General features: G+C 43.3%; 1 protein-coding gene across 1 annotated transcript in view; it reads left to right on the forward strand.

Annotated features, from left to right (window-relative positions):
• The window catches only part of NYAP2 (neuronal tyrosine-phosphorylated phosphoinositide-3-kinase adaptor 2), a 144311-nt gene that overhangs the window by 71814 nt on the left and 49114 nt on the right, over window positions 1-23383 (forward strand). The window contains exon 3 of the mRNA XM_009286675.1: window positions 17313-18410. Within this exon, the coding sequence (XP_009284950.1) occupies window positions 17313-18410 (1098 nt within the window). The remainder of the gene's footprint in view (window positions 1-17312; window positions 18411-23383) is intronic.

Raw genomic sequence — 23383 nt, forward strand, 5'->3', positions numbered from 1 at the left:
AATCTTGATCCTGAAAGGCTCTTTATGGAGAAAATGCAGGAGTTTAATTAATTGACGGGCTTTCGGTGCTCAATCTTACAGAAAAAGGAATTAATAAAACAGTATAATCGGTGAATGTAACCAGCCTCAAGCAGTGTTTTTTGACACGATCACTGCATGTCCACAAGAAAGGTTTACAGATCTACTGCAGTGCAAACACAAATGAAGAGGTATAAGTGAATTGCATTTCAAAAGTTAACTTTTTGTTAAAGTTCTGTTTAGTAATATGGAAGATGCCTACATTATATAAATATATGCACATAAAATATAATGTAATTGTTGTATACATAATATACACATTTCTGTCGAATGGAAATGCAAGTTGTGTGTGCTTGCATGTACATGCGAACATGTGCACACAAATGCAAATTAAAACTCAGAGTAGCATTTTCAAAATGCTGTTCCAGGTTGTAATTCTGCTCCTGCCAGAGCCCACGGAAAGTTTAGGTCTGATAACGTGAAAATGCTTGCAAGGATCCCCACCTCTCGAACCCACTCAATTTGTTTAGTGTTTTCCTTCTGAGTGTCATGTGTGGAAGAAGATACCCTCTTGCTGCTTTCTAAGCCCATGCAGCGGAAGCCCCCCTCTGTTGCTCAGCAGTCTCTAAAGGTGGGCAACTTGTAAGGAAAATTTTCCTCTGGAGAAAAGCAATTACGGTAACTGTAACTGGGGTTGCAGTCCAGCTGGTCTCGCTCATAAATCTAGTTTTCTGTCAGCTAGACTGGTAACTCTGCATTGTAAACTTGAACTTTTGCTACTCTCATTAAACAGAACTTGGATTAAAGGGATTTAGCACTTCTGCTCTTTTTGCGTGGTGCTGGTTGCCTTTTATTTCCTACCTTAGCGAATAATGTATTTAACCTGAACTTTGAAATAGCGTCCTCTGCAGTAACCATCTCATGTCCTTCCTTATAGCCAGCTCTTATTCCCGCATCTTTTCATCCGTGCCTACTGAAGGAAGAAATATCACTAACGAGCCCTATTCAGACCTAACTAGTCTAAAGGGACTGACAGATGAGTTCTGGTGGGTATAGCTATGGGCAGTTTAAGATGCTACTGCTTCTGGACTATCTGCTTGGCCTCCTGCCAGACGTGACAACCCAGTGCTGACGTAGCAGAATGCAATATTTTAGGGACGTGTCTTTGAGACACGGGCCCTGCTGCACCACCCTTGCTGCTGGGCAGGCGCTGTGCCAGGGGAGTGGGGCGGGCAGGTCCGGTGAGAAGCATCCTGCGGCGAAGTCTGTCAGAACCCCGCGCAGCGAGCACGAGACTCGTGCGGATGGCTCTTGCAACGTGCTCCCTCTTAGCGAGGGCCAGTCGTCACGGTGGCCTGCGATGCTGCTGCGATGCCGGGGTGCGGGTCTGAGAACAGGGGAAGGGCAGGCTGCGTGGCTGTGGCAGGATGGGGTGTGCTGCCTCCTGAGGTCCGGCCTCCGAGGCGTCCTCCCAGGGCATGGGCTCCTCAGCCGGGTGCTCAGCTGGACCCCCCCCTGTGTCATTGTGCCTGAGAGGCCTGAGTGCTTGCATGTTGTGCACTGCATGGTTTTTAGCTCATTTTCCTCTTTCCTACAGCCTGCTCTGTATTTTAAGCACAGCATTTTGAGCCGTGACAAGCTGCAGCTAGTGTTCACATTGCCTATACAGGTATAATGCAAGCCGATATTCAGCCATGTGTAAAGCAGTGTCTGTTTTCCTTCACATACCTTAATCTGATTCTTGATCTCAGTGCTGCATTACCCATTATTTTTTGTACACTGTAATGTATCTCTTGCAGCCTGTGAGGCTTGAGAGGGCTTAACTTGAAACTGTGCACACTGGGAGAAGGCAGCTGGCAATGACGGAGGGAAAAGTCAAAGCCAGCGTCAGAAAACACATGCCCTGTTGTCAGTAGAGTGAGGTGGAGTTGGCTCTTAACTACCATACATGACTCCAGAGAAGTGCCCTGCATGTCCAGGTGGCACGGGGATGGATACGGTGCCTTCAGCAGCGCTAGAGCGATGCAGTCTCTACTAGAAAGCTAGCACTTCGTTCCCTTTGTTCAGCCCTGCATCTCGGCAGCCTCCTTGCTGCCGCAGGGGTTAAGAGGCTGGAGGGCAACGCTGGCCTGACTTTGCTGGGGGACTCTGCCCAGCAGAGCCTCTGCTCTGTGTTTGGCCCCTTTGGTTGCTGAAGTAGCTTGTTCCCAGTGACCTGTGCTCTAGCAGGAAGGACATGGCAAAGATTTCGGTCTATTCTCTAGCATTTAATAGCTTAGAGATTTTAAAAGGCTTTGCTTTTTTTTTTTTTGGGGGGGGGTAGTTTTTCAGTGTTTTGGGGTTTGGTTGTCTTTGCTTTTGCTGAGATTTGTTTGCCCCTCCCTGCAGCGAGTCGCTTTTCAGATTGCAGCTCCCAGAGCTGGGTTACTTTCCTGGGCATACCACCTCCTCCAGCCCTTCATCTTTTCAGGTCTGTTTTCTGGTCCCTCAGATAAGGGAGGGCAAGGGGGAAGGAAGGAATGAAAGCAGCAGTTCTTATAGCTGTTATAATAGCTTTCTGTGCAGAGCAATGAACACAATGTGATTTTTTGAGGGATTTATAAACAAGTTTTGTAAGCCACAGAGGGAGTATGTTCTTACCCTCAAGGCACATATGCATACTCATTAACGTTAATGGAAGCTGCAAGCATTGAACAGAAAATAGACCATGCAGTGGTAAAAGACATGAAGATCTAGTTACCCACTTGGGAATTGCATTGTGCCCAAGACTTGGCAGTTGGTACTTTAGCTATGTTGTGCTAGTCTATCCTGTGTACTTAGTGTCTTTTTTTTTTTCTTTTTAATTTAACAAAGTTGCTTTATATATTCCTCATCTCTCTTTTCACATTAGGATGTTGCTCATTTGCTGAGAGACACTGCACCTGTTTAAAAAAGCACAAAATTAAATGTGCAGCCCCCCTGCCGCACAGATATCTCTCTGCTCTCAAGGGTGATGGAAGCTGTGATGTTCTTGATAATGGAAAAGCCTTAATAATGCGAGTTCAGGGAGTGTTGTGCTGATGTACCAGATTGACTGCAAATGCAACCAGTCCAGGAGGAGGCTGCCTGCCCTAAGCTGAGGCTGGTAAGCCCTGCTAAACACTTGTGATTCTTGCTGAGCGTGTGGGCTTTTCTGCACCGTGCACTCCAGTGCTCCAGGGATCAGGAGAGTTTATAAGCCCGGTTGCAACCCCAGACGCAAACTGCACTTGTGAATTCACACCATTCTGCCCCGGAATTAGCAAACCATCTAGGACCTCAAAGCAGTGTTGGGTATAATGCAGACATGCTGAGTGGGAGACTTTCTCCAGACTGCTGCCACCCTGAAGTCCTCTGACTGTGTAGGGTCACTGTAGTCCCTGGACACGCCAACAAGGCAAGGAAATGTGAGCCACTTATTCATGCAGTCAGCTGGGATCTAGGAGAGAGTATTAGCCCAGGTTTCACATCATATGAAAGTCACTAGGCTGCTTTTAGAGCCAACCCAGTCCTGGAAGTACTTCAGCTGTGCTCCTGAGGTGTCTGAATCAATAATCTTTATCAGAAAGACCACAATGAAGAGAGAGTCTCTGAAGAAAGCTATCATGTGGGCGCTCTTGTCCACTGCATGGTTCATTTGCAACCTCGATAGACAGCCCCTATGTAACTGGAAGGTTATAGTGTCAATAAATCCATTCGTTATCGTCAGGTCACTGTATGTCAAACCTGGAATACTGCTAGAAAAAGCTGTAAGTCATATTTGTGACTGTATTTCATTTTTTATTTTGTTTATACCTCAGGGAACCATAATACTGGGCCTTCTCAGCATTTCCACCTGTGAGCTGAAATACTATGAAACACTAGATTCTTGCATTATTTTGCATCACTGAATGGCTCTGAAATCAGGGCCAGGAGAGGAGGGGAGGAGAAATCCAGGTAATTCTCTTGCCTCATTTTGACAGCCCTTCAGAATTTGTTAAGTAAAATGAAATCCCTGTGAAACTGCAAAAATACCAATTTTGGAATACTCGTACCACACTTCTGGTTTTGGCATTGTCTGTTAAAGACATTGCGGACAAATGAGTAAGGGCTTGAGGGATCAGACTGAAATCCTAAAGTCCCTGTTTACTCTCAGAGCTGGTCTGTGATAATAGAGGTGTCTCGCAAAACTCATTTGGAATTGAAGGAAAAAACACGAAACAGCTGCACTTTTTATTCCACAGCAAATACATTGGATTTCCACCTCTTCGTCTTACCTTATTTTTAACTGGTGCCCTAATTCTATTCTCACTTAAACAACCAAATGAGACAAAACCTTATGGAGTGAAGCATGACTGAGCTCTCAAAGCGTTTCCTGCCACGAGGTTGATAGTGGGGGGGCCAAGCACCCTACACTCACGTTGGCTTTACTGGGAACGCACAGTGCTTAGCAGAATCACGTCCCAAGAGATTTAAGTCTGGCTCCAGGTGAGATCCTGTCATGGCTATCCTCTGTTTCATTGGTAATTTCTTTCTAATGACTGTTTGAATATAGTAGTCTTGGTTGGTGCACAGGTTTGCTGCTTTCATCTCTTCCACTTGGCTTAATGCTGGATGACATGAAGCAACATATGCCTGACAATGTTACAACTGTGTTCGGCACTTCATGCTTTTCAATTCGTACGTGTGCCAACAGTGCTGTGGTGGGATAACGTGCACAGCAGTGACAGCTCAACAGAGCACAGCTTTCTGTTTGCAGTGCCATCAACTTGCCTGGAGGTCACAGTGTACCAGCCTGGGCTTTTCATAGATGCACGAGGGGAAAAAAACCAAACACACTCAAATTTTTGTGCTAATTTTAGCGGCCGTAACTTTGAACTGCTGACATGTCAAACAAGAAGCACATCCCCCAAAGTCCAGTGTGATTTGCAGCTGGATGCTGGTTCAGGGTGGGGGGAGGCTTAGGTGTGGGAAATAAAAAGCTGGAGCATGGTGTACATGGAGCATCATCGAGACGCATAGCATAATAGCCATTTCCAGTGCAGTGGTATAGTATTTGCCATGGCTTTTTAAGTTTTAATGGGGTTAGGTTTTTGCTTATGACAATGGAAGGCTCTTAATACTTTGGTGAATAATAATATTTTGGTGAATAAGATGGTAAATATCTTTGATTAAAATATCTTTGATTAAAAACTAGCACCCTGCAAGAAAGGGAAAAAAGACCAAGCAGCAGAAGACAGAAGATGGAACAATGAGGAAAAGTGGAGCTCTCTAGCAAAAACGTTTGGAAAGTTGAGGTAAATGAAAGGCAATTAAGGCAAGAGCAAATTTTTTTACAAAAAATCAAATCTTTGATTTAAATATCTTTGATTAAAAGAAAAAAAAAAAAGACCAAAAAAAGCAAACATCCAAATGTGCACCAAGCACAAACTTGAAGCTATACCACTAGTGTGGATTCAAAAACTTGATAATATGTCTAGCCTGTTTATTTTCTTAAATATGAGTTTTTGCAAACAAAAGCATGGAAGCTCAAGGTATTCTATGGTTCTGAATTATTTGTTATTTTCTGTTAAAGATGAGATAATTTTTACAGCTGTGGTGGATAAATATCTGGAGTGACTAATTGCCATAAATCCCAGTCCTGCAAATACATGCTTGCATGTGAGTAAGTGTTAATGCCACGTGGAGACTTCTGTAAATAATACTAACCATCTCCCAGTGGGGTAAGCGGAGGAACAGGGCTCTTCACAGCTCTGCCACTGGCTCGGATGACCTTGAGCATTTCACTTGGCTCTCAGTGTCCCAGATTCCTCCCCTGTAAAGTAGAGATAGTGACGAGGGCTTTGTTTTGTGAGGTGGTTTGCAGTCAACTTACGATCACAGTATTTCTGCTCACCGTCAAAACGTGGGCTAATGGGACATGTGTGAGTGCTTGTGTGAACAACACTGTAGAAAGAGGGGTTTGAGTGGAGAAGGGAATACGTGAAAAAGACTGTCCTTGCTTAGTGTGAAATTCCACACATCTGGCAGGGTTTCATTCGTGAACTCAGGGCAGCCACTGTGGAAACGAGGACTTCAAGCAGCTTCTCAGCATAGGAACTGCTCAAGTTCCCTTTCCCAACCTCCTGTTGGTATCACTGATGCTGCAGTGCATGAATAAGGATGGCAAAATCTGGGCGGCGATCGTGGTCCAGCTCTATGAAATGCTGAATGCTAACGGTTTACGGCACAGACAGTTCCAGGAGGTGGTAGGTAACAACCCCCCTCAGAGCTTAGGCTGTTCTGTGCTGTCCTGTACCGGAGGCCGTGCCTCAGTGGTATGGATATATTGCTGCAAAGAGCTTTGCTTCTGAGCAACAGCAAAACGAAGCAGGCTGTAAACGCTGGGTTATAGCAATAGCTTCTGGTTTCCTGTGGTGGTGCAACTGCTCAAAGCGTGGGTGCATCCCTATGTCCTAGTGACAGTGGGAGTAGATGCTAGTTCCGTCTTCATGGGGAACTTCAACAGCTGCAAGATAGGATAAAAAGGAACATTTCTTGCAGTGAAAAGTCGCTTGGCAAAGGAAAGGATAAGATATGTTATCTGAGAAAGCTAACTGGGATAACAGCTTCAGCAGTCACTGGATTTTTGGTGGCAAAACCAGCGTTGGCTTGTCCCTACGCCCATGCCATTGTGTTCTGCACTTAGTCGCACCATTAGGGCTGGCTTAGGGGCTGTGCTGTCAGGTTGGATGGGTCCAAATTATAAGTAAATGGGAAGGAGAAGGGAAAAATGGAAGGGAAGGAGAAAGAGGGGAAGAGAAAAATGGAAGGGAAGGAGAAAGAGGGGAAGAGAAGAGGAGGGGAGTGCTGTGTGTGTGCTCACTGCAAACACAGTGTGGGAGAGAGAAGGGGGAATAATAACACATTTAATTCATGTAAAGAGCTTTTGGGAGCAAATGATGATCTTTGCTCGCTCTCTCCAGTCATACTCTGGTAGTTGATGCCTGCTTCTTCCCTTAGATATTGGCTAAGATCTTTTAGCCTGTGATACTGCTCTTGCCTTAATTGCCTTTTCATTTACCTCAACTTTCCAAACGTTTTTGCTAGAGAGCTCCACTTTTCCTCATTGTTCCATCTTCTGTCTTCTGCTGCTTGGTCTTTTTTCCCTTTCTTGCAGGGTGCTAGTTTTTAATCAAGTCTCTTTCTTGTTCCCACTAGTTCCGCCTGTGAGTTGAACTGAACAGGTTCTGCAGTCGTGGGTGAGGTACAAACAGCTTCTGGCAGCAATTCCTCTGTTCCTTTTTGTGCTCCATCTTTGTGTTTTCATCCTCCATCTCACTTCTCAGGTGGCACAATCAGGTTAAGCCTGGCATTTGAAACAGGAGAGGGCTCTCCTGAAGCTTGTCTGGAACTGCGTACAACACTGTCAAAATGGTACTGTACACTGCAGCCATACCAGGTGAATTTATGGTGATTAGGCCCGGCTGCATGACCTTTATAGATCAACACTATTATAGGCTCTACTAGTTTCACTAGACCACTTTGCAAATAAATGCAAGATGAAATGATAGATGCCAGGCGCACAGAGAAGCTCTGAGTGGGAGGCAGCTGATAACGTGTGGTTTGTCTGTAATTTTGTCAACACTTTATTTAGAGTTGAGGAGGAGAGAGGAGTCACCCCTATGGAGATGGAAGTAAAATTAATAGCTGTGAGGCTCTTTTCCTGAAGCCGACTACACTGAGTATTTCGGTAACGCTCAGCCTCTGACTACAGAGCTGTTACATCTCCAGGCACCGCTGCCTGCCTGTGAGCTGCTCTGACAATGCTCTGTCCACTTCAGCTATCATCATATTCGCCCAAAAGATGCTCAGTGACAACCTGCAGGAACTACTTCTGCAGGGTCACCTTGGGTCCTTTTGGTGGGGGCAAGAGTGCCCGTTTCGATGAACTCTTGTTCACTGGGGCTCATTTGCTTTCTCGATGCTCCTGCTGTGGTGACTCATTTGACCCCTGCGTTCAACCTTGTGCTTTGTTTTGAAATGTGAGCTCCATGGCGGGAGGGTCTGCTGTATGTGTCATTCAGCTTTTTATACAGCGGCCTCAAGGAAAAGAATTGTACAGAGCCCACAGCATTTCTGGGGGAGAGGAGGTTAGTGAAATCTGTTGGTTCCTTGTCGCTGGTGGGAGACGCTGAGGAAGCGCAGCAGCATTTGTGGGGCTGCCATGCCTGTGGAATAGTTGGACACAGCACGTTTCATGCTGGAGTCCCCAGGAGGTCAGTATTATGCACGATATCACCTCGGTAGGTCTGCCAGCTTGATTTAATGGGCGGCAATTATTTTAGAAGCTCGGCAAACAGATTGCTACTTATGTAAGCAAATAACGGATTTGACCTACTTATTGTATCTGTAAGTAGAAGATAGGCGTTACTGTGGATCTAAAAAATGAAGAGTCTCATATCTCCGGACAGATTATTCAAGTCTTTGCATATAGTCACCACTAGTGTTCTGGGCAGAATGTTTGTGAACCAAAGCAACAATTAAATCAAGTGAGCAAATACAGACTATTTTTCTAGATAAATGAAGTAGGCAAGCTAAACTTACTGTTTCATTAAACATTTGCTCTTTCTCTAGCTTGACTTCCTTCTTTTCCGTTTTCCCTGTAAATCATTTCAGATTCCACTATTTGGGTGCAGGTATTGGATTTAGAAATCACCCAGAGCCAGGAACTCTTGCAGAGATCAGTTTTATTCAGTGTCTCTATGAGTACGGGGTCGGAAGGCCTCTGTACCATACCTTCTCCAAGAAGTTCATCAAAGTCCAGCAAGTGATCTCCCACATCATCTCCCTCAGCTACGACAGCTAGGAATCCATAGCAGTGTTGTTCCTGTGAAGCCAGGAGTTGCGTTCAGACTGGAGTATGCCTTTGTTTACCTGAGCATTGCCAAATGATACCACAGAGGCCTTCAGTGCCCTTTGGGCAGCAAATAATACATGAATAAGCAGCTCAGCCCTCAAAGGCTTACTGGTATCATAGTGGTGTCTGCTGCACACCAAGCTCAGATGACGTAGGTGTCTAAGGCACGTGTCGGTGGGACTCAGCTCTTCACGCATACCCAGAAGCATCCCCTTCTGAGCAGGAGAGAGATCTTTTCTTTCTGCCGGTCAACAGAAATGCTGCTGCGCTTGCAGTCATCACGCGGCACGGCCTGTAGAAACCCAGTCAGACAAAACGCAGAGCCTCACCATCTTCCGCCTGCTATTCAGGGAATGCGAGATGGGTAGCTACAGAGAGGGAGAGGGGGCAGCTAGCGCAGGATGACAGCTATATGAGAGCTGGGCTCTAATAGCTGCGCCGCAACGAAGATGCTGGGTGGGGGGGTGGCGGGGGCTGATGTCGCCCATCGTTCTCAGTGTGAAATGCAGTCAGTTTGTGGGTAGCTGTAAGAATAGAGTGGCAACAGTTAATTTACAGGAAAACAGCGAAAGCTGTTCAGGTTTCATCTCCAAGATGACAGTCCAGATACCATAAATGTTGCTTTAAAACTGAAGGGCTTTACTCATGTTGCTGATCTGTGGCTGTTTTTCCGTACTCTGTTGTGACCATGTTTAACTCTTCAGCGCTCCGACTCTGTCTAGGTTCCCGCAGTAGAGCACTAGAGCCACCAGCAAACGAGCACACGCGCTTCGTAAATTAATTTCTCTGCAAGCATGATTCAGTAGTTCTATTCGCACGCTCTTCATGTAATTCATCTAACGATGCTTGCGATTGACAAATTCCCATGCCAATTGCCTTTCTATATGTAGAATTCCTTCAGATTATATACAGTTACAGAATTTTTTATTGCTACTGTTGCACTGGCTGCAAAATCTGTTTCGCGTATGCAGACTGCAGGCTATCTGAAACAGAACAAACCAGCGCTTCAGCGATATTGGTTGCATGTGTGGGCAGTGTGAGGATCCTTTATTCAGATTCCCACTTCCCCAGTAATCCTCCCACCTCTCCCTCCTCCGAGCCTGCTTCCACTGGAACTGCTGTAACTTACACCCGTGTAATGCCATAGATCCTGGCCCCTGGGCATATTAGTTCAAGGATATTTTTCTAACTGGATACTCAGAAATCACTGCAACCTGAAAGAAGTTACTGTGAGATTTTTTGTTTGCCTCCATTTGCACTCAGTTCATCAGTTTCCCTGTAAAAGGAGGATGATTCAAATTGACTTTTCTTTTCTTGCTTATCCAAAATCTTGCTTTTTCTGCCTTTCCAGGGCTGTGCCGATTGACAATAACTTTTAGCTTCAGTGAATAGTACAGAAAGGCTTGATTGCAAATAATTTGTAATTATTTCTCAAACACTCTCTTTTCCTTTTTTCTTTGCCTATTCAATGTTATCTGGAAAAATCAGGGACATCAATTACTCATTCTTTAGAAGAACCTAGGATGTGAAGTTCAAAATATATGAAAGCACGAGGCTGGGCATTCAGAAGGAGACTTAGTCACTTTGTAATTTTCTGAAAGCTTTTTGGCGACCTCTTTCACTGTGGGAAAGGGTAATAAGCGGAGCGCAGCGTGTCAGGCGGATGCACGGAGAAGTGGAGGGCTATGGAGGAGAAAACCTGGCAGTCAGTCTGCTCTGGAGCGCGGCAGTTTGGGGAGGGACTCTCTCCAGCATGCTGATACTCCAAAGTTTTTGAAACGTCCTGGCATCTCTGGGTCTGCCCTCGTCTTGATAATGCAGAGCAAAGGACCTGCAGCCCCTGCCGTGCTGGGCGGAGGCTCTGGCGGCGGGGCGGTTAGTGCAGTAGGCTGGCTTTTGTGAATCTCAGGCAGGTATGGCTACCTTGGCACACACAGCGTGTAAGGAGCCGTGGTGTTGGGGCTGAGAATTCGGTTTTGTGGCCCAGATACACAGCCCTAAGCTGAATCTGGCAGCAGCATGTCTTCAACCATGGTGCCTATCGGTTGCAGTAGTTGTATTGCTGGATTAACACAGAACTGAATCTAACTGCAGGGCCCAGTTCTGCTCCCTGTTATACTGGTGTTTAATTCTGGAATATCACTGCTGAAGCCACAAGGTTTCCACCGCTTTGAATTAGAGCAGAAATCAATCCTTTCAAAAGCTGAAAGAAGTTGTAGCCAAAATAAAGGGACCTGAAGACTTTTGAAAAGAAGTCTCCTTAATCATAGCCTTGACACATCCGAGTAGCACGTCAGTATTATTTTATGACACTGCCTTTTAGGCCTTTCATTTTCAGCATAGTTTTGTCCTCTTTAAATGCCCAAATAATTTCCAGTAAGAGCTAATAGATTCAGGAGGGGGAAGAAATACATACTGCATGAAATTGTTGTGCTGAAACCATCTATTGCTTGCAAAGCTGTTTGAATGAATCAGATGGTTCTTTTGTTCCATGTTCTTTCCCTCGTTGCTTTTTTCCTACTAGCATCTTTTAGAAGAGGAAGAGGTAACCTGCAGGGAAAGGACTTGTGTCTGTGAGGAAAATGCTATTTTGAAAGCCAGTATTTTTTCGTGACAGAGATAGGTTCTCTGATGTTGCTTCGACCTAGTGATGATGTTTCTATAGTAATTTGCTAAGATGCATCTTTGTGTGTATATTTTATGGCTGTTCACAGCATAGGAATATTTGCCTTCAAAATTCCTCGGAGAAGAAAAGATACATGTTCAACCCTGCACCTTCCAATAGATGCATTTACATTTGCTTTTGTTTTCTACTGTTGCTTTCCAATGATGGGAACCACTGTGCAAGGATTGATATAAACAAATAAATTAAAATAAACATCTTGCATAAAATACCTTAGAGCCTAAACTGGCAAAAGATAGATGGTGAAAAGTGGCATTAAGGGGTAAAATGACAGGCGAGGCTCTGTGGCCTGTGACAGAGAGATGAATTAAACTCGGGTCTCCTGAGTGCCGATCTTTTGCACAGTTCAGAGGACTGTGCCTTTTTAAATTCAGTTTCGCTAAGAATATTCAAACTTCATCTACAGAGATAATGAAATCCAACCCAATATAAGCACTGGTGCACAAATGCACTTAAGATCATGTGCAACTTTGAACAAGCAGTTCATTTCATTAAAGCCAGTGGGGTTACTCATAGTCTTGAACTTACACACACACACACACACACACACACACATATAGGTTCTGTGCTACCCTAGAGCTGGATTTTCTCTGTTGAATTCTGTGATATAAATCAGAATCTGTGCATCTTTGATTCAGTATCCAGCACGTTCAGGGTTTAATTAAAGAAATTCTATTTCCTTTCACTCCTGGAGGCTCTATTTGATAGAGGTACCCCTCAAAATACAGCAAGATTAATTCCTTCTGCATTTAAAGTAACATTTTTAAGAATTTTAAAAACTTTTAGGCCCCAAATCATTCCTTCATTTAGAAAGAAATTGAATGCTATAGCCTCTTGTAGAAATTGAAAGGGAGGAATTTTCCTGTTACGTGTATTTTTTTCCTGTTTGTTACGGTGAACAGCACAGTAAATCGGCTTGGTCTCTGAACTGCAAAAGCTGGTAAACACCCCAAGGACAATAGAAAATGACAAAATTCGTTTTAGTTTTTAGATGTTTTCACTCATTCCTTATACAGTGAGCAAATAATAAAAAACAATCTGATAACACGTTTTCATATTTCAGTCTCTCCTTAAAGAGTAAAAAAATACTTCAGAAGGATAAGATGACCAGAAGCATTCTGTATTTCCAAAATTAACTATGAAAGGCGGATTATCTGGGCATGTCTGAAAGCTATGCGTAACCTTTGCGCTACAAATATCTCATTTCAAAAATGTCATATTCTGCTTATTCAGTAGGGCTTCCGTAAGGCTATTTTAAGCACTGTGCTTCTTGCTTCTCGATGAGAACTGAAGTTATTGCAGGCTGCATGTTTTGTTTCACTTGCAGTTTATTAGAGCTAGATAACTGCTTGGTAGTAGGATGCTATTAAACACGGAGAGTTCCTGCCCAAGCAGCGTAAACTCCGTGAAGTTCAGTTTCATTTGCAAGGATCATCGTGCCTCCAGTTTATCAACTGTGGTAGTTTGGGCGGTTCTGATGCAAAAAAGGAGCCGCTAGCATAGCACCCCGAGCTCCCGCAGCCGGGGCAGCTCCTGTGAGGGCAGAGGACCGCGTAGCAGTTGCTGAGCTATCTTCCTCTGATCGCCTCCGGTCTGCTCGAACTCCTCGCAGACCTGGCGGTCTCTTGCGTTTGTGTGTCTCTGTAACAGAAGCACTCGCAAGAGCTTTGTGGTGCACTTTGACATGGCTGTTTAAGGGAACTTGCACCTGGCAGGGAGAGGAATAGTCCTCGTTTTCATTTCTTCCATTTAGCTTTCGATCGGGCCCGTGTGCGCTGACGTACGGGTGGCAGAGTCTCAAGGCAAGTTGCTGGCGACAGTTGCACCAAGGACGTAGTAATCCAGGTTGAAAAGCACTTAATTATTCCATGTTTAGAGCAGACAACGCGGCAGTATGTGTATCACCAATATGTCAGCATGGTTTGCTTTTCATAGGAGTTTATGTTCCCAGCAGGCACCGAATGCTTTTTCTGCCTGATAAATGTCAAGTACCTAAAGAAATCTTGCCTGTTCCTCTCTGGAGATTGCCAAATAATCGCCTTTCATTGGCTATGGGATCTTGCCAGGGCTTCTGCATTCATGCACATTTATCCCTGCCAAATGTTGGTAACACAGAAGCTGTACAAATACTCCCTGCTCCTTTCATTAGCTTTGCACAGCTCTGGTTGGTTGCAGGATTCCTGTTTTTTTTTTTTTCTCTGTTATTCTGGGCTGGAGCGGTAGTTCATGATCCATAGTCCATTATCGGGTGTGCCGTAGAGTTCAGCCCTTGCTATGGAGCTGTGTTTCAGAGCAGAAACCTTTGTTAAATAAACACGATAAGCGTCTTTGCATCATAGCCTTCTTAAACCTAGTTCAGTTTGCCTCCTGAATGCCCCACTGCAGCTGAGGGGAGTTCCCAGTAGGCGTTGAGCAGTTCCTCTGTTCCCAGTCACGATAAAAAGATTCCTTTGCTATTTACCCTATCCATTTACCTGTGTGTTTTCTTTAGGAAGTCTTATAGCACCAAATGTTCCTGCTCCATGTAGCATATAGGGGGTACCTCTGTACCTTTATAAGGTTTATAAAATATTTAAAGCATTTAGTTTTTAATTTTAGTTTGAAAAGTCCAGTTTGTCAAGGAGGGAAAAAGATCTCGGTAACATACCACCTTCTGGAAATAGATGCTTTAATAAACTAAACCGTGGCAGAGGAAAAAATGCTTTTAATAGAAAATGGAAAGTAAATCTTTCACCTTGTCATGTTTTACCCTGTGTATCATACAGCAGGACTGGGTCATTTGACCTTTTTGTTGATAATGTCACCAAGATATTTTAGGCTAATGCCTACATATCATGCGATGGCAGATGAGAATGCTGTGTCTGTCACTGCGGTACTTAATTTCAACCCATGCAAAAATACTTTACAAGACTAGATGGCAGAATGTCAATCATTTTCCCATGACATTTCTCATTTCCTTGTCTGTAATGTAATAACTTGTGAATGTTGTATATGCAAACTCCAACACCTAAGGACAGGTCTGGACCACGTGGCAGAACCTCATCAGTTTGGATAAAAACTGTGAAAATGGAAGGAGGGAAGAGGCAGAATATGCTATTTCTAGCAATTTGTTTGAAAACACAGTATTCTTAATCACTTTCAGCTATTTTTAGGTAAAAATATCAGTTAACACTAGCCTTGAATGACCTCCAGCACAAGAGCATCTTTTGATTACTTTGTCCATCATTAACATCTCTCCAGATGAAGAGATGGAAGAGTGGGGATATGGCTATGAGACAGAGCACGTTCTCAGTGTGACACCCGTGGCACAGGAGATGTAGAAGACGGCATAGGGAACAGGGGTCTGGGGAAGGCAGAGGAGTGGGAAACATTTGTATCTCAGGTATCCGTTAAGGATGGTAGCATGATGCACAGAACTGAAGACTGCGAGAAGCCTCTGTATACAAAATACACAATTTTCAAGTGCAGCAAAGTCTGTAATCCTTTAGCCAGTCTAGAGTAGAGAGGGTTCAGGTTCTGGGCAACATTTTCAGAAATGATCAGGCAGCTTGTGCCAGCCTCATTGACTGTCTCTTCATTTTAATGACACCAGTCTGAAGAAGGCTGCTTTTGCCAGGGTTGTAAATCAGATTAACAGAGGTGTGGAGAGAGGATTTGAGATCAAGTTTATGTCAGTAGAATGTATATGAATGTAATGTACAAGTAACAGACTAAACAGAAAGGAAATAGTGATTTAGCTGGAAGCACAGCAAAAAAAATCTGCTAGTATTGTCAAATACATCAGGAGTAATATTTTCTGCAAAGCCCAAATGATTCTGGTAGCCTACATCTCATTCCCAAAAGTCTATCCTAATACATTCACGAAAATTAATTTGGGTTAATTAAAAAGACAAATTTAAAGTGCATTAGGATATATCCACGTAGTGAAAAACCATCAAGCTACCAAATACTCTTATCTGTGGTAGCTTTTGCATGTCCCTAGCCTGCTGCAAAGTGGAACGCATTAATTGGAACCATCATGAAAGCGCAATTTTTTTTTTTTTTTTTTGTAATTCTGGCAAGATTTCTTTTTCTTTTTGCTTTGTTGTACCTTAGTTATATGTTAAGCTTAAACAAATGCTGTCGACGAAGAGTGGTCTCACTACTTCATGTATGTGCACACGCGTACGTTCACAGCTCCGTATTCTTAAACAAAACTGGAATCTTGTTTAACATCTGCCTTTATTGCTATGCCTTGTAAGAATTGAAGAGAAGTTATTTAGCAGATCAAAGCAGAAGTGTGACAAAAGTGATAGCGCTATGTTTGAATCCCCCTCTGATACTGACCAAATCATGTTAGTAAGATGCGGTAATGCAGGCGTCTTCCAGCCCTGAGCCGGCGTCCTCGCAGGCTGTCAAAATACCGTCTTTCAGCTGGCAGAGCAGTGCCTCGCTGCTGGCTTTAGTAATACGTTTGAGGCTGTTTCTAAAAGAGGGGGTTTAACTCCATGAGCACCGCCTGCTTGGTTTAACATTAGAAATTTGCTGGCTGTTTTCTGATGGGTCAGCAGAAGGTGTCGAAATTTCTCTGAGCGCAGCGTTTGCAGTGGCAGATCTGTAGCAGTGAATTGCAAGGAGCAATTCAGGAAAGCTGCCATTCTAAACTGGCCTGTAGTTTAGGATTTTTTTTTTAATTGGGAAACTTAATGAGGTATCAAGGCTTTCAATGCACTAACTATTTACCCTATAGGAACATAAATTAGGTTTAGCGTATGTGGTAAATTTTCTTTCTGAATAAGTTTGTTGAGTCCACTTAGGATAAAAACTAACTTCACTCAAACATTTAATGAGGCATTTTATTAACCCCACCATTTAATGAGATGTTTTATTAGCTATTTATGCAAAGTGAACAAAATGCAATTTCCATGAGTTTCTTTATTGTTTAATTCATAAAGGATAATTTCTAAGAAACCCTTGACCTCTCGTTTCAAATGAATTCCATCACAATGTTTTGATTTATAATTTCAAAGACAAAACGGTCTATTGTTTCTAGAAGTAACTTGTTAGGGGAGGATCAGAATCTCTGAGATACTTTGTTCCCCCTTGACTTCACTGAAGTCTCATAATACATAGGATAGCGTCCAGATAATTGATTAGGATTTTCCCAACAGCAAATTTTACAGTATTTGTATGCGAGTGTTTTCTTTCTCAGTCAGTGCTGAGAGAATTGTTGTGCTTTATGCAAGAAGTTACTATAAATAAAAAGGTCTTGATTCATTGCTCTGTCACTGCAGAGTTACATCACTGTCATTCCAGTATGAACGTCCAGGATCTTAACTGTTTTCTTGCAGCCATAAGGCATTCAATCTGATACTTAGTTTTATGTCTTTGGCAACTCTTCGGGTCTTTAAAAATCCCACAGTGATATTTGAAAAGCATAATATTTAAAAATGGAAAGTCCCCTGTCCAAAGAGTTTGGGAGAGAACAGATGTCTCGGAGGAAGGGAAGTGCTCACTAGCTACTTAATGCTGGAGTGTCAGAGCATTCTGGGGGAAGATTAGGAGTGTTTGAATCGGGTGTTATTTTTGTAGTGTTCTACTGGTGTAGCAGAGAAACCCAGCAACGGGCTGGTCCCAGGAAACCCATTCCAGAATTATGACACTGTAACAGAGATCCTATGGTTGACAAAGTGTGTTACATACTTCTGATGAATTTCTATTTTGTTCCGTTTTCAGTGTCAGCCAAACCAAGACCTCACAGTGATGAATACACAAAGAAGATTCCACCTCCTAAGCCGAAACGAAATCCAAACACTCAGCTAAGCACATCTTTTGATGAAACGTATATCAAAAAGCATGGCCCTATGAAGACAACACTCACTAGGGATGCCTCTTTATTGCAGGTCAGCAGTCCTGCCCCAGACACAGAGGAAGAAGAGCCTGTTTATATTGAAATGGTTGGGAATATTCTCAGAGACTTCAAAAAAGACGAGGATGACCAAAGCGAAGCAGTCTATGAGGAGATGAAATACCCTATATTTGATGATGTAGGCCAAGATTCAAAATGTCAATGTGAATATGACCATCACACTTGTTCTTCTCAGTGTGCTACTCCCACAGTGCCTGACCTAGATTTCACCAAGTCTTCAGTGCCATCTACTCCCAAGGGCTTGCTTTGTGATATACCCCCACCATTTCCAAATCTGCTTTCTCACAGACCTCCACTGCTGGTGTTCCCACCAGCACCAGTGCAGTGTTCCCCGAATTCTGACGAGTCTCCTCTAACTCCACTAGAGGTAACAAAGCTTCCCGTTTTAGAAAATGTGTCTTACATCAAACAACAAGCTGGAGCTTCTCCATCTTCACTGCCACCTCATACACCAGGCCATCAAAAACTGGAGAAAGACCAGACAGTATCTCATGGAACTAGCACCCCTGGGCACACCTCCTCACCTCCTCATCCTTCTACCTTATACAGAACACAGTCTCCACATGGTTATCCTAAAAGTCACTCTGCCTCACCTTCTCCTGTCAGTATGGGTAGGTCTCTTACCCCCTTAAGCCTCAAAAGACCTCCACCTTATGACTCTGTACATTCAGGAAGTCTCTCAAGAAGCTCTCCATCAGTGCCTCATTCTACAGCCAGAAACACATTGCAAGAAGGAGGAAAGATGGTAAATGCCTCGGTCAGTACCTACGGGTCATCATCTCAGAGTGGTTCCCGTTCTCGGACACCCACCAGTCCTCTGGAGGAACTAACCAGCCTCTTTACCTCAGGACGAAGTCTCCTGAGGAAGTCCTCCAGTGGCAGAAGATCTAAGGAACCTGCAGAAAGTAAGTTCTTGATGTAATTTTTCCTCGTTCTTCCTTGTGTAGTAATAGCTTTCACTATATTTTACTAAATCAAATGCTTGCAAAAATCAAACACCTCAGAAGTCTGAATTCCTTATATAAATTTCTCGTAACAAGAAGAAAAGTGATTATTGTTAAAATTGCTTTAGTCTTCATATTGTTGTATTTTAAAGATTTTTAAGTATGCATACTGCACTACAGAAGTACAATTCCTGGCTTGGTCTTGCAAAAGGAGTCAGTTTTCATTAACTTTTCCACAGTTGTAAGGGTCCCGTGTGAGCTGGGATCTTTCCACCATGTCACATCCTTCCTTTCTTGATGGATGCTGAGACACAGTAATTGTCCGAGCAGCTTGTGGCAAAATAACGAAACAGTAGTTGTTTTTTGGCAAAAACCAACAACATCCATTGATCGCCTCTAACTTGGCCAGGGATCACGGCGTGCATGATGGCAACCAGAGGTACCAGCTTAAGCCATTCCTCTCCTTCTCACTGCCTCTTTCCGTACTGTGCCACAGAGTCTCTCTTTCAGCTGTGACTGGTTGGGAGGCCACACTGAATCGATCTGAAAACCAGCATGACCTCTAACGCATTACCCACACAGAGAGAAAAGCACGGGAGGAAGTTGTGCAGGAAAACCTTAAGCCAATATTGACTTTTCGTATGCCATATCATAAAATCGTTGTCCCATACGCATTCAGGTTTACACAATGTACACCTATTTCTGAGCTAGTGAAATATGGAAACTCCTCATGAAATCAGCAGGAGTCACAGGCGTGAGTGAAAGCAGAACCTGGCACCAGTATTTCTGTTGCAAAAACATTCCCGTTCAGTGGTGCCAAAGACAACGTCTTGCAGTGGAAGGTAGCCATAACACCTTTTGTCAGAGTGCAAAGTGGGCTCAGTACGCTTTCCCCTCCAACTTCAGCAAAATCAGTTTATGACATTGAATTCTTGACACCTGCCTAATGGAAAAGCTGTCTTTGGAGAACAGCTGATCCTATGTTTGCATAAGTGCTATGTTATACCTGTTTGGCAGCTGTAACATATTAAATACGATGTGATGAACTACGCTGGTTTCTACCTGATAAAGGAAGGTGTTCTGGTTTCCAGGCTACCATATCGCTACGGAAGAGAAGTGAATGCTGCACTGCCTTTCCGGTTGTGTTTGTGCCGCTCTGTTACATTGCTCATTGCAGTGTGGTCACATCACTTTGGGGCACGCTCAGGGGGCTCACAAGAACACCCCCTCTGGGTTTTCATGGGCAGAGGTTGCCTGCCTCGCACCTCTGCAGCTGAGTGAGTACGTGCAAACGTGTAAGTATGGAGAAGCTTGGTGGCAACGGTTTGGGTCGGCATACAAAGCATTCCTCCTGGTTCATGGACTCCACTGCCCCAGCCTCAGCACTTTTATTCTTATTTATCTCTGTGCAAATTAGGAATAATGACTCTGCAATCAGAAGGTAGAGGTGAGAATGGAGTTAGCAGGATACTGAGAATACGAGTTGGTGCAGCAGTTTGCTTAATTTGGCTTTAATATTTTTGTGGCCTGCAATCATAAATACTATTTTATGAAAGTCTTAGCTCCATGATTCAGTAGGGTTTCACTAAGTGATTACAGTAATAAAAATACAATAACGCCAGATTTGTGTGCTGGGTGGAAGCAAGTTTGTACCTAAAAGGCAAGACGATTCTTGAACTGGGAACAATTATGAGGGCTGTGATGTGACATTTATAAATGATTGCAGTGAAGTGGTAGGGAGATTTTGGCAAAATGCAGAGAATATTGAACATTATTAAACATGCTTCTTATTCATAAGTGAGCAGAAATCCCCTGTAAGCCCCATGCTACACCAGATCTACCTGGTGAGCTTCATAAGTTGGATGGTTTTATGCTCACCGATGTAGGCAGGAGTACCAGGTTTGGAACCTATAGAAATTCCTGCAGCGAATGTGGCAAGTCCTGGGAAATTGCAGCAAATCTGTGCTACTGTCTCATACCTACCTCCAGAAAGATATTCTCTATATTCCACTTGACTGAAATTGAATGCAGACCTTTCAAGGGACTCTTCACTGATAAATTTAAAATGAATCTTGCCCTGCAGATCTGTACCAAGAACAGTTTTCTTCTTGGCCTCTCAAGGAGCATTCTGCTTGCTTCTTAGGAAGTAGAAATGTGCTCCTTATTGGTCACGAATGGTAAGACAAGAGAGATATGAACTAGAAACTGTGTTCATTTACTTTAAGGACAAAACATTCATGTTATAAATAGACACCAGTGGTGAAAAGACTCTGGAGTGCAGCTGTTGTTGAGTAAATGAACAGACTGCCCATCTAATCTGATTGTAATTTGTCTGGTATTTACAGTAGGATTTAATCCTGTGGGATTACTGCACTGAGCAAGAACCAGGTTTGTTCTCAGATACTACAGAGGTAGAAGACACTAAGATTTATAGAAAACACATAAAGGTCTAGCATTTTATGTCTTGCAATTCTACATTAAAATGATCCACCATGAAGAATCTAAATTGTGGGATTTGAACGTAGAATCTGACCAGACTGACACATTTACATGCCGTGATTATACGTGTTGATAGATAGCGTAGTCTGGACTAATCATACAATCTGTTAAATAAATCTTGCTCCTGCAAATCACACTGCTTCCCTAAGGTACTCAAACAGTTATGGATTATTTTTTTTTAAGCTATGGGAGAGCAAATGCATAGCATAGGACTAACTGGGACTGCCATGGTTTTATAGTTGTCACTTCAGTGTAATTTGCTCTCAGCATACAGAAAGATTTCCGGAATCTAGAGGGTAATAAACACCAAAAAAAAAAAAGAAGTTATAAGACTCTTACGAAATCATGCTAGGAAACTAAGAATATTCACTTCTAAAATATAAAATTATTCTGAGCACATCTCAAGCAACTTTTTCATTGAATCCTCCAAGACTCAGCCCTCTGTGACTTGTCTGAAGCTCTCACTGCCATATGCTACTCAACAAAAAATAGCACAACGCTAAATTTTATATTCAGCTGAGTGTATTTGGAAAATATTGCAGCAGTTACAGAGAAAATTCTCTCTCATCTTTATTGTTATTACTGCAACTGACTTTGTGGAAATTTGGCATCTGAGTCCAAACTCAGAATGTATTTGCTGGCTTTTAATTTGTGGCATTTTTGAGTGGGTTTCTTTCTGAGGAGGGGGACTGCGCAAACCTTATTTCCAGTCAACAGCTTTCATATACATGCAAAGCTGCCCTTGTGGCCTTTCTGTATTATTTTCTTTACTCTTCTGCTATTTTTCCTTTTTTATCCCCCTCCATTTTATTCCTAGAGAGTTCACTGGAATTGCATTAGTGGGAAATTGGGATAAATCAGTGATACTAAGGAGACCGTCACCTCAGGGCTGCGTTTTCTGAGGATATGAGCTTCCATTGAAGCCCCAGACATGTCGCTGAGTGCACTCAGCATCCACCGGCTGCAGCTGTGATGTACGTATCTGGATTTTGTAAGCAGCCCACTTATTGTGCTGTGTTCTTCTAAAAACCCTCTTGTGTGCTGTTAGCATCTTAAATATGCATTACAGCACAATTAGGAAGGTGGGGAGAAAAGAACAAAGAAAAATAAATTGTAAGGCCAAATCAGAAATGAAAAAATTGGTGAAAGATGATCACAAAGAAAGGCAGAAAGATGGAGGGAACCCCTACGGAAAACTGAAGACAGATGTAGAGCATGAAGAATGTGAAAGAGTGGAAAAGATAGATATTATTAATTGTCATTGACTGTTTTTTAACCCTTCCTGCTTTTGTGGGGGATAACACGGTGGTGTGCCCTAACAGTTGGCAGACCCCTGTGAAATATAACGTCAGTCCTCAGAGGTCAGAGGGAAACTACTTAAAGGGTACCAACACTGCCCGGTGTCCTTGGGCTGCTGCAGTGTGTCCTTTTCTAATACAGTTGGAAGGTGTTTAAGTATGACCGCTCAATCCAGCTGTGTTGAATGACACATTCCCTTGGCTTTTAGCATACGCACTGTGTCCTTCAGTAAAGAGGAATTATGGAAGGAGAAAGGGAGGGAATGGTCATCAGATTTTCTGGAGCTGTATTTGCTGCCTCTGTCTTTTCTGCACCATAGAAACGCGCTGTACTCCGTGAAAATATAGAACTGAAGTCATGTGCCTATAGGCATACCCACATCCTAAAAAGCAAAACAGAGAAGCTACTGGTGTGCATCTGAACTGCACTCGCTTCAAGGCAGTATGTTTTTTCTGGGTGAAATGGTCCTGTAAACCCTTGCCAGGACCAGCCCCTTCTGTTTGTGTATTGGTTGTTTCCATTTGTTAAGGCTTCCGTTTCCTCATAATTTCCCAGGAACTTCGCACCTGTTTTGAGCAAGTATTGCAGATATTCACCTTAATGAACTGCACAACATAATAGTTACCTCTGCTGTGTGCCCTGATTCTGTGCACGAGGTGTGAGATCAGGACACGTGATGCACAGCAGCTCATTGCTCTTTTCCTTAGCTGCTCTGCAGGGCTTCGTAGCTGCTTTGGCTTTTGCCTACGGAGGGTTTCACTCTTCAGCTTCTAGTCTCATATAGGGAGGAAATTTGTGAACGTGCTACTTTGAAAATTCAGTTAAAGTGATTGAAAATCGGGATAATTATTAACATTTCCTGTTCCTGGCTGGTACTCACTGCATTAGGCATCTAAAACATTTTATTATAAGCTGTCAAATAGTGTGGGGAGGGGTGCAGAAGTGGCTCAACTTGTTAAAAAGGAGCTCATGCTGATTTCAGGCAGCTGGGACCCTCCCATGAAGAAATCGTGGCATTAGAGTGGAAATTTTTACTTACTTTTTTTTTTTAATGCTGGTGCGGACCAGGGAGCTAGAAAGCAGCTTTGGGTTCCCTGTTAGATAGAGCAGTATGTTGGAAAAGAGAGTTTGGGAAA

Source organism: Aptenodytes forsteri, unplaced genomic scaffold, assembly GCF_000699145.1.
Source record: "Aptenodytes forsteri isolate BGI_AS27 unplaced genomic scaffold, ASM69914v1 Scaffold184, whole genome shotgun sequence".
Lineage (NCBI taxonomy): Eukaryota > Metazoa > Chordata > Aves > Sphenisciformes > Spheniscidae > Aptenodytes > Aptenodytes forsteri.